Here is a 13,793-nt window from a genome sequence, read left to right as displayed (position 1 = left end):
GCGACGTTGCTGAACAGACATGAATGATTTAGGGCTGGTAATTTAGCAGCTTTCGGCCGATATGGCGACGCCTACACAGTGAAGAAGGAGACGTCGCTCATATAGGTAGACTGATGTTTTTTCGGCAGTCTGCTCTTCCAGCACATATGGACTGAGAGGCGGGCTGCTATTTCCTTGACAGCCGAGAAGAGAAGAGAGAGGCGAGAGCGCGCAGGCAGTCATGAAAGCCACACACACACACACACACACACACACAAAAAAAAAATCATATTTACGTTTTTTTATTCTCCCTCCAAGGAAGACAACAAAGCACAAGATAAATTATAGGATGCATATGGGATTAATACGTAAAGGATGTGTCTGCTCCATAAACCCAAACACACTCACAGAAAAAAAAAATGCACAAGCGGAGCTCAGTTTGAATATCGTAATTAAAATATCGATATGCTGTCTGATTCCCCTTAAATCAGATCCCGCTGCAGGCTGTGCGAGTCAGCAGCTGGAGGGAGGGGGGGACACCGCGGTGATAATGTGGCAAAGATGATCGTTTCTGAGCTCAATCTGAGCTCAAAGTAAGCACAAGTAGCCTCCTGCAACGGTGCGACGCTGCACATCAGCGTTAACGCGGAGCAGCCTGTTCAATCACGGCCAGTCTGAAACAATTGCAGCCTGGACGGCGGCGCGATGTCGCGTCAGCTCGGAGGATTCACCGACTTGTGATGAATTCAGGACAAATAATATATGTATACATTTTTAAAAAACAATCCGGTTTTTGCAGCTGCCGCCGTGCACTCTGCTAGATATATATTGTATGCTAATTGGGCACACTTTGTGCACGGGTCTGGCTGGAGGCTGTGACCTGACAAACTCATGGGAGAGTCAAGTGAAACACCGGGTCCATGATCCGCTCAGGCTGCAGACTTCATAGTCTGCCAGAGATGCCGACCGTGAAATGCACACAGCTTGTACAAAGCTAGCAGCTCGCCAGGTAGGCTGAAGTTTGTTTACACTGGCGGTGTGCTGTTAGCGGCTACGTTACACAGACACTGTGTTTTTCTTCAACGGTCGCCAGGTGGGGAAACGGTTGGCTTCCTAAAAAGTCAAACGGTTACCCGGCGCGAATGTGAAGCCACACAACATGAAAGGGCGAGTAAAGTTATCACCTACAGCCTACAAGTTGGTGTCAAAATGGCAAAACCATATGTCCGCTAGCTGGGTGGCTGACGCGTGCTAGCCGTTTTTTCTCTTTCTTATCTCGGTGTTGTCGCGTACGGAGAGCTGACAGCACAGTTGCCAAATGGGACTTCACTACGGGGGGAACCTCCTGCTTCATCCCGACTTCACTAAAATGTGACACAACACAGGGAGAGATGCTGGCCGTGCACTCGTCCTCACACTGGGCACAAAACACACTCACACACGTCGCTCACAAGTGTCTCTACTCACCGCTTGAAGTGCTCAATGATTTTCTCCTCTCGTACATTTTCGGGTAAATTTCCCACCCATAAATGTCTGGTTTCCCGGACCATACTGTGTGCTCCTGCTCCCCTATCATACAGATGAGTTTTCTATGTCAGTCTCTTCCCGTGCAAAATAGAAAACGTTTGCAAAATAAACGCCGGACGAGGGGCAAAAAATACTCGGCGCAAATCATTGACTGGTCGTTGTGACCCAATGTAAACCATTAGGTTGGATCCCCGCACGCTGTTTGATACTCTTCACTGTTAAAGCGCGATCTTGCACCTCATGAACGCGCTCCGGACTGTTCCCGTGACTAGGCGCGTCCCTGACACCATGCGACCTTTGGGTGTCGAAAGAAAGCATGTAGCTTCCTAAAAAGATGCAGCAACTTCGCTTGTAATGAGAGGCACACCGCGCAGGCGTGGCTTTGTGTGTGAACTTCTTTTTTTCTCCCCGATGAGATAGTCCTCCGCCGCTGCGCATGCGTGAGAAAACCCCTGGTTGAATGAAGGTGCTTTGACATCTGAGAGGCTTTGACTCACAGGAGGCTCCCATCGCAGTTGGGCATGGCAAGGTGAGACACTTTGCATGCAGTCAAATTAACAGAGCACAAGAGGAATCCTTTTATATCTAGATTTCTAGAGCTACTCCTTTTTTTTCAATGAACTGGAAAAAAAAACATGATCAAGTGAGCCATCAAACCACATTTTAAAACAGCAGCAAGCTCATTGTTTGCGGAGGTGCGTCAACCATTTATCACTCTAACTAAATACTAATAATTACAGAGTGTAATCGGGAAGGGCTCCTTTTGTGCTCAGCTCCAGCCTCCCCGGGAGCTACACAGAATGAGCGGTTCGAAAAATGGATGGATGGACTGATCACTGATAACCTTTAAGTCACCACTAATTGCTTTATTTGTCTCCAGAATATAGGTTTACATCAGTAAAAAAACATGACATGGAAGGATTCAGTCATAAGCTACTCATAGCTCATAGTAATGTTAAAGGAGACCTGTTATGCTTTTTAAATTTTTCCCATTCCTTCGGTGTTATATAGGTTCTTGTGTATGTAAATCTTGCAAGATAAAAAGGTCAAAGTCCGCACCAACATAAGCTCCTCTCTCCCACAGAAAACACTGCTCCTGAAACGCTTCGTCAGTAGTCTCGCCTTTGACTCTGTTACTTTGTTACATCACACTATGTCAGCGTCGTACATTTGCATAATGTATGCCCAGTGGTTAGTTTAGCACGTAAGAAATGATTTAGTACATCTGCTCTGTTGTTGTTAGCTGTGCTGGCTCAGGCACGTGTGAGCTGACCAATCAGAACAGACTGTGTATTCAGGAGGGGGGCTTAAAGAGACAGGCGCTAAAACAGAGCATTTCAGACAGAGGGGGATTTAACTGCTTCAGCACTGGACAGTATGAGAAAAAAAAATGTGTTTCTTGAGCATTAAAGCATTAAAGCCTATTCTAGTAGCGACACAAAACGAAACTCTCCACCTGAAATTGAGCACAATACGTCTACTTTATGTTAAGATCACTTGAGGCTGTGTTGAGCTTCAGTAAAACAATAGGCTGAGACATCAGTTTAAAATGTATAAACTCCAGTAAAGTTCAGTTACGATTTGGTGATTCTGTAAGAAATATCAGTCGCGAATCTCTATTACATTATTCACTATTAACTGTATTTTTTGGCCTATAGCATTAACAGGAAATTATATGTGAATTTAAAACAAAATAAAATGCACTGATGACTTACTGTGACACATTTTCCCCCTCTAGTTTGTCTCTATAATTATATTCCACTTCTGTAAACTGAAAGAGTTAGCTAACAAGCCCATTATATTAAGCCTAGTTTTGGGGAACTGGAGAAAATCATGTAGATAGTGACTTATCACCAAAGCTTATTCATCCATTAATCACAGAACTGCTGACCTGAACGCATTAGTTGTAAAGAGGGACATCCAAACCTTTTTACGTTGGAGGGCAAAAACTTAAACTTGACTTGTCGGTCATGGTCCTAAACCAAATCCCTAATGTTCCCTTAATTGACTGTCTTCCTGCGTGTCACTGCTTGTCACTGTGCCTGCTGTGCTCATATAAAAATGCAAACAGCAGTTTATATTTTATATATTCCTTTTAATTTCTAGTTTTGTTTTTGCTAGAAACATCTGCCAAATCGGCCAAATATAACCTCATAGAAGGCCCTATTTTGGGCAGGTGGTGTAAAAGAAGAATTGGGTTTACTTCAGTCCAACTTAAACTAATATGTCAGAGAGCCAATTCAAAGGGATATTCTCAAAAAGTAAGAAGGTCTGGCAGTTGTGGGATTGAAAAAGGTATTCAAACCAAATCACTTTTACATGTTAATAAATTGAGTTGATATTTTCATAAGGAGAAGCCCTTGTAGTCTTTAGCAATGCACTGTAGCTGCTGATAAAACAAACACCTCTTAAATGAGATTATCACATTTAAGAATCTGCTGACTGTCAAGATGAGACACTAAACGATAATCAAAATCGGGATTGAGAACAAGAGCAATGCCACAGTCATGGGATTGCAAAAGTCATTCATTAAACACCTCATCATAATGTGGTTTGATTCTGCTCTACACTTTAACGTGCCTGCCTTTTGCTTGTGATAGTCCGTAAAGACAAACCTTCTACAAGTGGGATACAAAACGGTGTAGAAGCTAAAGTCTAATTTGACCTGGTCCGATCTCTGCTTTAAGCTAATAAGTAACATGAGTGATTGGGCCTATGTCCAAAGGTTCCAAAGACCAGTGGTGATAAGCACTGATGAGGGGTAAATAACAGCTGCACCATTTTGATGCCTTTTATTCCACGACTACCCCTGTTGGTCGCCTACAATCTTTATGATAACTACTCAATGTGTAGCCGAGATTATTTTAAATCATTACCTCAGCCTAATCAAGGTGTCCACGTGTGTTAATAAAATCGATGCCGAACTGAGTCTCCTGTCACTTTCACCCTCAGTACATTGTGTCCATACTGTAACTGAGTGGCCAATAGAAAACCGTTATTTGATTAAAGTTTGGAATAGTAAAGCTCTGTTACTACACCACAGCATTATTCTGCTTTTGTTGCTATATTAAGCACGCACACTGAAGGCAGACGTGCGCCTGCGTTGAAATGCGGTAACAGGGGACTGGCAAAAAAAAAAAGGGAAAAACGTTCTGCGCATGCGTGCAGCGTGCCTATCAGATGAGAACAGAAAAGTGTGGAAGTGTCCAGAGGAGGTGTCAACAACTGCGCAGTCATTTCAATGGGTATTTTCACCATATTCGGGTGCTCATGGAGAACGTCCTCCCTGTGTCTACTACTGAATTCGTCCTGATGTGGAGCTATATTCAGTTAAAAATCTAATAAACCCATGGGAGTACAATTTCCTATTTTGGTGGATCGACTATAGACACCAAAACTAAATTTCCTCGTCAGTGATTCTCAGACCTGGATTATCTCGGGAGCTGGACCGCCAGGCTAATGTGCCCACTGTAGTTTCACACGCCGTTTTTTTGACATGGAATGACGGGACAGATAATCCAAAAACCTTTCTCATGGAATATGTTTCTGTCAACCCACAACTCTCAATAAAGACACATCTCATGGGCACAATACCGGCGTCAAAATGTGGATTTAATTTGGTGTGTATGTCAGGGAACTTCTAAATTGTCACAAGAAGCCAGGTTTTGACGTTATTGAGAAAAACACAGCAGAGACTCGTCAAGATTTGCTAACTGTGCTACAAATCTGTCATATAAGCGTCTCGTGTGGTTAAAGAGAAGTCGGTGTCAGTGCAAGAATAATGTGTAATAACGTGTCTTCATGTGGGAGACGGAGTTTTAGTGAAAAAATTGGCTATGTTTGCAAGAATTTTAAACGGAACCGAAGTGAGAGTGAAACCGAGTAACACAGCCGTTCCTTTGTCTAACGCCATTTTGTGTGACTTTTCAGCACGAACGCTGTCGTCAGCCATTTTGCCTTTTTCTTTTCCAACCAGACAACCTCAGGAGAGAGACGACAAAGGCGAAAATCACATCCACAGGCTCAGGAAGTTGTTTGAATCGAGATTAAGCGACAAAAACGACGGCAAAATTAATAAACGTCCCCCAAGTGCCTACCCTGAGTGGGCTGGTGTTCATGTCTGCGTTTGTTATTGACGTCTGCAGCTGTCAGTGTCTGCACAGCAGGTGGAAGAGCCGAGCTGCGACACTCTTTATAACCCTTTAGTTTTTCTCAATTTAATCCATTTCTGTGTACTCGAGCAAATTACATATTTGTTTCATGCTAAACCCTTAATTTGAGCCATGTGTCATAGTCTAGAGATGGTTACATTAAGTCATAATGTGCATTCTTGTGTTTTATTTCGTCGAATAGCCTCTCTAAGTGTCTATTGTTGATTAAAGAAAGACATATATTGTTAATAAATTGAAGAAAAGAAAATACAATATGTTAGAGCTGGATCATAAGAAACAGATGATCTCTAGACGTAATTGCAGCAACATAACATACACATTATAAATTAATTTATTTTGACCCCCATCCATCAGCAGGCTGTGGACGGGGTTACAAAGCCCCCTCGGCTCTGGGGCCCCACAAAGAAAAATCTGGAACAATGGCTCTCTCCAGGAGTATCTGGCATGCCAAAACCTCTCCAAGATTACAGCGTTAATTCATCCCGGAGCTCAGACAGAACTGACAGAATAACATCCAGAACTGCACGTGCGTCACCTGAATTAGTGTCGATGCACTGATAGTCACAAAGGAAAGGAGGTGTAACAGACAAGATGATAGTCAGGTCTATGTGAGTAGTGTGTGGGTCATTTTACTATTCCACACACAGGCAGGGTTTGTTGGACAAGCGTTCTCTGTACGATTTAAAAAGCTGGAAACATTTTTCAAGAGATTGAAATTCCCAAGAAGTGATAATATTGGACTTTTAATGAAAAAATATCACATTCTAAATACAAAAGCATTCATTTTTGATGTAGCCCCAACAGGACTCACAGAAATTAGTGCCATTATTAAGAAGTGCCACGAGTCTTTAAAATCCCAGAGTGGCTATCTGTGATGCTGCTTCTCTTGTGCCTGTGGTCTCCGTCTCCGGTCCCTTTGTACGTAGTCCGTATAATCCTCTTCACCCTGTGTATGCATAACAAATATGACAGATGAGATGCAGAACATAGAATATGAATTGTCAGATTAAACAATATTATTAACATGATTCACCTAAATAATACATTATACTAATATAAATTATAAATGATCTATAAATTATATTGTTGCAGAATTGTCCTATAGGTTACTCTAAAAAAAAAAAAAAAACATTCATTTGCAGAAATGATTCCACATCATTTTGCCAATTCACATAAACAAGATTTACAAGCACTGCATCAACAGTGCTTTTATTCAAAACTCTGAACTATTTCATCAGGCGGTGAAATACACTGTAGGCTCGGTCTTCTGAATCGGAGAATACTTTGACCTGAATCTGTCGTGGGGATCTTAAACCTTCTCCACCTGGGATACAAGTTTGAGAAGTTCGGTCTCATCCTGGGACCCACTCTAATGAACACATTGATATTCTGCCCCAGTTCTGGGGTCCCGATGGACAGAAAGTGCTTTCGGCCCTGCGCGCTGCTTCCGGGGAGACTCACTGACCTGTGAGGCTGCTGCATCCAGCAGATCCATAGTGGGGATTAGACAGCTGGCCTCACCCAGGAAACACATTAGGATGTGGAGCACGTCGGCCCAGCGTCCAACAGTCAGCATCAGGACCATCAAACCGCCAAGACGCACCGCCACAGTGTTCAGGACAGCCTGGCTGCCTGGCAGACGGTGCTGCTCCTCTGCAGAGTCAAGACGCATTAAAAGGCAAATATTTGGTCAAAATGTACACAATTCAGGAGAGGTCATAGAGGAGTGATGATGGATGAATCAGTAGTCGAACAAGACAGGATAGAGGCATCAGACTAATGAATCATTTTCTTATGCCCTGAGAAGGGTTGATATGCCAAACTGATCAGTGTCTTATTAGCTTTTCCCCCTCATTTCTGAATTTACTTTACATGTTTCTCACCCTGCATGTACACAACCAACAGTGTGTAGCAGATAGTCAGTGGCGTCCAGAACCTGAGGGCCTCTGTCGCAGAGAGGAAGTGTTTATTGATGATTGATATTGCGGCCACCACAGCCACAGAGAACGTAATGATCATCACCCTGCACAGCATTGGCAGCAGGCAGCGGCCCGATGTGAGGAGGCTGATGCAAATGCCGCAGTAGCGCTGCGAGCTGTGGAGTCTATACAGAGCCATGACATGGTGCAGCAGGAGTGTGGCCTGCCGAGCCAGGAACCAGCTGAGGGCTGCTGCCAGGAGCGAGCATAGCCAGCGCTGGGACGCCCCCTCGTGGAGATAGTGCAAACCACAGCTCAGGGCACAGCCGAGAGTGAACTGGCTTTGAACTAACAGCTGCTGCAGAAATTTCTTGGACTCCTGGGAAATAAAGGAGCGTATGAATAGAAGTGATGGATGAATCAAAACAGATGATTGGCTTTGTGTTATAATAGATATCATGAGTCAACGTGACATGATAGATTGCAGGAGTTAGAGGTGCCGCATGGAAGACTTGACCATCTGTCAAATTCACACTCAGAACAAATAGGGGGCAGCATGTCATCAGAGTAACCGCTAACTGCTGCCTACTGTACTGCTGCATTTAGCCAGTTAGCTCAGTTAGCCATGCAGCTAGCTGTCCGGATTAGGAGCTCAGGGACCAGGGAAGTGTTTTCACAGCTAGCACAGGAGCTTTGGACTGGGACAGGTTGGGGATGGCTAGATATATTTTAATTTTTAATATGTTTTTTAACAATTCCTTTTTCTTTCTTTTTACGTATCGCACCTTTAACTCAGCCGTAAATTCACCGTAGAAGCAACAAGCAAATCAGGCGATACACTTGAGTATCAGGCATATTTCTATCATGTTTGGTGTCTTACTGGTCCGGCTGTGACCCATCCAGAGAGTGCCCGGAGACAAAACTCCAGCACGACCAGGGAGGCAACACGGGAGCCCACTACAGCCAGAATCCCAGTCACAAAGAAAAACTGGAGCGTCTCAGAAAGTCCAACTTTCGTTTTCCTTTGTCCTCTGGGTGTCCTCTGATCTGATGTGTCTTTATCTTTTTGATCACTGTCACAAGAAGACGAGAAGAAATCTAGTAAGAATTACAGGTAAACTAATAAGTGTCTGAAATATTTAGATGAGGATGGTGGAAATCTTGCGAACTGGTCAGGTTATGCAACGTAATGCCAAATGCATATTCATGCACAGAGCTGCTGATAGACCATTCCCTCACCTCTCCTCCTCTAGAAATAAGTGCACTCTCAGCAGGGAGCAGAGCACAGAGATCGCACAAGCTCCTACCAGTCCTGCGGGGTCACATAACACCGAATTTGCAACCAATAACATACTCCAGCCGCCCTCTGTAAACACTTAACAGCCTGTAGCAATATGGACGCCAGAGAAAATAGATAGATCTCACCTTGAAGCAAACAGTCCAGCGGATTTGTCTCTAGAGTCAACCACCCTGGGAGGAAGGAAGTCGGAAGACGCGAGGTGATAAAAGAAAACATCGTGCCTCCTTTAACTTAAAATCAATAAATAATTTTACTCTCTTTCTCTCACACAGTCACACACTCTGGAACCATATTTTGTGGTTATTTCAGATCAGGCTGCAGTAACGTGAAGTATCTGCGTAGCTCTTCTGTTTATCTCAACGCCTCGGCACTGAGCTTTGCTCATGCACAAGCCTGTACCAAAGGTCGTCTGAGTGCCGGCGAAGCAGAGGCCCTCAGCAGTGTGACTCATAACATGATGATAATAGAGGTTATTGCACTATGGGAAATACTTAAGACTCTTAAATTATGGCAGGCCCGATTGTTGTGCTCTGAAGTTAAAATATTCATTCGCTCTGAAGAGGAGTTCTTCTCCCATAGCTCTCTGAAAAATCTTGTTTCGCCCAGAGCAATATTACAAGTCAAGTTTGTACAATTATCATGAATCATCAAAATACAAATTTCAGAAGGCCGTATAATCTAAAATATTAAAACAATAATAAATATTTGATTTGGATAAAAAGAAACTCAACACACACACACACACACACACACACACACACACACAAACAGAGGGCAACGGGAGAAACTTTGAAACTGCAGAAAGACCAACACAGGACCCTTCTCTCTCAGGACAGACATGCAGCAAGTGCCATATGTTGTATGTACAGAAGTAGTCATGGTAGAGTTACATTGTGGACAAACTGCAATACAATATCAAGAGAACGACAATATAAAGAGGAGAGGGGCGTTTATGATTTAAATTTACACAAGATAATTTAGGGTCAAACATGCAACACAAAGTCAGAGTTTCAACCAAATGTCTAAACTCACCAAGAAACCCATATTACGGTAGTTATATACATTTTGCTTTGTCGATCCCACCTCTTCTGAGCCGACCTCCATTCCTCCATCTTAGGTTTGTGGAAATCCTTCGGCCCTAAAAACCTGTAGCCATCTTTGAAGGTGCAATATGAAACGCTTTCCCCCTGTCAAATTCATACTCATACTATTACAAATAAAACGGTGGGCAGCGGGTCACACAGTAACCGCTAACTGCTACTAACTGTAGCTGCCATTAGCAAGTTAGCTCAGTTTGTTGTGCAGTTAGCAGTATGGACTGGGGAGGAGGGAGGTGGAGATTTTCAGGGAATTCAGTGCCAAGGATATTCTAACTACGGAGCCAGTTTCAGGTGGGGACAGAATATGAATTAAAGCAATTTGAATTAGGGGAGACTACTTAATGAAATAAAGATAATGTTTATTACAGCAGATGATATGTGATGAGACAGTTATTGGCAAAAAGTCTGTGGCACTTAGTATCTACTGGGAGATGATTGTTTTTAAAAAAACAACAGCATCAACATGACAGGGTTACAGTGCAAGTGTTTTGCTGTGCTATTGGATAGATGTAACCAGCTGATATGTCAATTGACAACCCTAGATAATGACAGGTAATTCAATCATTAATAAAGGTGGGTTAGGGTTAAGCGTGGCAGGAATAAATGACAGGATGCTGTAAACTTAAAGCCTAAGCATGCAAAAACAATAGTGTTCCTGACTGAACATTCACTGGAGCGCCATTAAAGGGAGAAACTTTAATTCAGAAAGTGTACGGTTGTATTTTGCTATTTGATAAGGTAAGTCGGTGGAGGAAAAACTTCCTTTCTTGCTTTGAATAATTTCATTTTGTTAATCTAACAAATGTACTGGGACCAGGATAGAAAAACACTGAATTTTTATCACACTAAATATTTTCTGCCGATAGTTCACATCTAAGAAAACCTGAAAAAGAATTCAGGCACGTCAGATGCCTTCTGGTTTCCTGCTCTGAAGGTGGCATCTGTGACATTTTAAGCCCAGTGGGTACATTTACAGCAATAAAATGAGTGCGTAGCTGAGATTGTGTAATTGCCTTTTCTATCTCACACACAAGAGGGCGCTGCTGTTTTTCCAGGAGGAGCAGCATGTTCAACTGCTTCACTGGACCCAAGGAACAAACTTGTGAGACAAGAAAGTGACATTGAATTAAACCAAGTCACATTTATTTTCATGAAGGGGAGGAGGAAGTATTGTGGAAATCTACAAGTGTTTTTGTGTTGGAGTTCGCTGTGATGCAACTGGAGACTAAAGATCCACGCAGAGCTTTAATTGCCCTTTATCACTCAGTTAAGACTCATATAAGGAGGTGAAAGAGGAGAGCTCAGGTACAACCAATCAACAGGCTGACCTCGGTGAACGCATGAACTATGGTCAAGGTCTCATACCAAGCAGGCGGCATAAAAGGGCTGGAGAGCGGTGCTTTCCAAGAAGGCTGTTGACTGTTTCACACTCGTACAGGTGAGGACAGCTTGAATTATCGGAATGTGGGGATCTAAAGTGAATTCTGCTCTAAAGCACTGTTTAGGAATCAGATTACCTTAATCTAGTTGATTTAGCTCCTAAACACTGTGAATACTGCCATATTATGTAAAAGACATTTAGCAATACTTAAAGTGCATTTTTACATGTTGCATGCAGACAGTGATGTAATTTAGTGGTATATATACTCAAGTACTTTTTTGAGGTGCTTGTGCTCGAGTTTTTCTATTTTCCATTACTTAAATTTATTACAAACACTGCACTTTTTACTCACTCTATTTATTTGGTAACTTTAGTTACTTTGCAGATTGCATACTGCATCAGAGATAAAGTTGCACAGTTTTAAATGAAGTCATTCTATCTGAAAACTGATTAAGAAAAACAACAACACTGATTTCAATTATCAGAAATACACTGAATGTCAGATATGATAAAGAACAGTATATACATACATATAATTTACTTCTTCTTTTACTTTTGATAGTCAAGTACCGGTACATTTATTGCCAGAAAAACAACAGTTGGTATTAAAAATCAATGTAATATTAGATGCTTGATTAAGTATTTTAATCAAGTACTTTTTGTGTACTTTTATTTTTATCCTAGTAATATTTTAACACGATATATATTCACTTTTACTCATGTAGGTACCTTTCACCACACTGCATGTAGATGATTGAAGCACAAAAAAATGATCGAACAGCTTTAAGTCTCCTTTAACCTCTACACAGGTTAAAGGAGACAGGTCAGGTCCTATTGAACTCTGCCTTTTCTTATTTCTACTAGTCAAGATTCCTTCAAAGGCTTAACGGACATTTTGTCACGCACAGACTCCTCGCCATCCTCAGTGTGTCTGAGTGAGTGACCATCGATTCTAGGCACCGGATAAACCTCTGATCTGAGAGAGAAATGACCACCCACATGGACATCCACGGTACCGGCAGCGTGCAATACGACCGCTGGAACGAGGACAACATCAACATGAGCGTCGAGGGATCACAGTCTACAATGACGAGGTGAGACGGCTGACAAAGAGATGCAAAGATCAAATAGTAAGTTTTCGTACAGTTAAAAAAAGTGGTCTGGTGCTACTGAGGATAAAATAGAGTTATAGGAAGATGTGGACGAGGTCAAACCACACAGTGGGACATGTCTGGATTACACTAACAACATGGGCTGAAATGGATCTTTCATTAAAAAGGTCAAATATGGATTAGTCAGTGTTATACATGTCTGATAAGGCTATTGGCTGAGATGCAATTTCATCCATCCATTCCATTTAGACTTCCCCCTTTTGCACTTTGATCAACAAGGACACATGCTGTAACTGCATGCATGAATCTGTTATTTTTGTGATAGATTTAACCACTGGAAGGTTGTGTAAAATCTCTGAAACAACAAACGTTTGACCATCTACAAAAACATAGCGCTGAATTCCCAAGTAACTACAGTAACCTTTAAGCTTTGTAAATCCTTTACAATCAAACCAACTTAGTAACACAGGGAGTAAACCCAAGCTGCTTGACCTGACTGTGCCCCGCTCTCTGCTCCATTCACAGGATCTACAACCGACTGTGTGTCGGCAGCACTGGGATAGCAGTGAAGGCAGCAGGAGCTTTGGCTGCACTGGTGTCCATGTACATCATAGGATACGCGACAGGGTACTACATCCATAGGTGCTGATGATGGAGCCCTGCTGACAGAGAAAATACATTTTGGAACAATTTAGATTCAAAAAACAGCGTGCTCACAGGGAAGCCTGATTTGGGATTTTTGTTTCATTCACTGACAGTCTGTCATCCTTGTCTTCACTTTTTTACATCGTATTGAAAGTCATAAATGTAAAGTATTATTTATTCTGAATAATATACAGACAGATTTGCGGCCCAGTGGTCCTGGGTTCGATTCCCGTCTGTGTGGCGTTTGCGTGTTCTCTCCATGTTTCTGTGAGTTTTCTCCGAGTACTCCAGTTTCTCGACCATCAGAATGTGTATATTAGGTTATATCTGCCCACTGCTTAGGGATGGGTTAAATACAGATAAAAGTTTCACTACATTGTACCATTGCATGTGATAAAGATTTTACTTCTTCTTCTTGCCTTAATGAAAAATTGAGCCCTGCAACATGCCTCAGCAAGGACTCAGCTTGATATTAAAGAGAAAAGTATCAAATTACATCTTGCAAGTGCAGTCATATTAACCGCACATTCTATACTGCGTGTAAAGTCTGGTTTACATATACTTTACATGGTGACAGCAGCAACAAAGATACTTTATCAAATCAATCATCACTGTAGAAAGCACTTTGTTGCATGGCTTCCTAGTGAAAGGCATCACC

At 42.3% G+C, this 13,793-nt stretch overlaps 2 protein-coding genes and 1 long non-coding RNA gene across 3 annotated transcripts in view; 1 reads left to right on the top strand and 2 right to left on the bottom strand.

Moving 5' to 3' along the window:
• spen (spen family transcriptional repressor) overlaps positions 1-1,894 on the bottom strand; it is a 28,432-nt gene extending 26,538 nt beyond the window's left edge. Inside the window, exon 1 of the mRNA XM_030424167.1 lies at positions 1,447-1,894. Within this exon, the coding sequence (XP_030280027.1) occupies positions 1,447-1,529 (83 nt within the window). The 5' untranslated portion in view covers positions 1,530-1,894. The remainder of the gene's footprint in view (positions 1-1,446) is intronic.
• LOC115585634 (uncharacterized) lies at positions 783-12,471 on the top strand. The gene is made up of 3 exons (XR_003984731.1): positions 783-988; positions 11,265-11,435; positions 12,287-12,471. It is a non-coding gene; the product is annotated as an uncharacterized LOC115585634 (long non-coding RNA).
• tmem82 (transmembrane protein 82) lies at positions 6,395-9,280 on the bottom strand. The gene is made up of 6 exons (XM_030424168.1): positions 9,023-9,280; positions 8,837-8,909; positions 8,478-8,670; positions 7,562-7,976; positions 7,144-7,331; positions 6,395-6,624 (listed from the first exon to the last, which is right to left on the bottom strand). Exons 1-6 carry the CDS (start codon positions 9,111-9,113, stop codon positions 6,544-6,546), a joined length of 1,041 nt encoding a protein of 346 aa, XP_030280028.1. The 5' UTR covers positions 9,114-9,280; the 3' UTR covers positions 6,395-6,543.
• Positions 12,472-13,793: the final 1,322 nt, after the last annotated feature.

The sequence above is a fragment of the Sparus aurata genome, chromosome 7 (assembly GCF_900880675.1).
Source record: "Sparus aurata chromosome 7, fSpaAur1.1, whole genome shotgun sequence".
Taxonomy (NCBI): Eukaryota; Metazoa; Chordata; class Actinopteri; order Spariformes; family Sparidae; genus Sparus; species Sparus aurata.
Note: the sequence above shows the minus strand (reverse complement) of the source record. Positions and strands in the feature narration are given on the sequence as shown.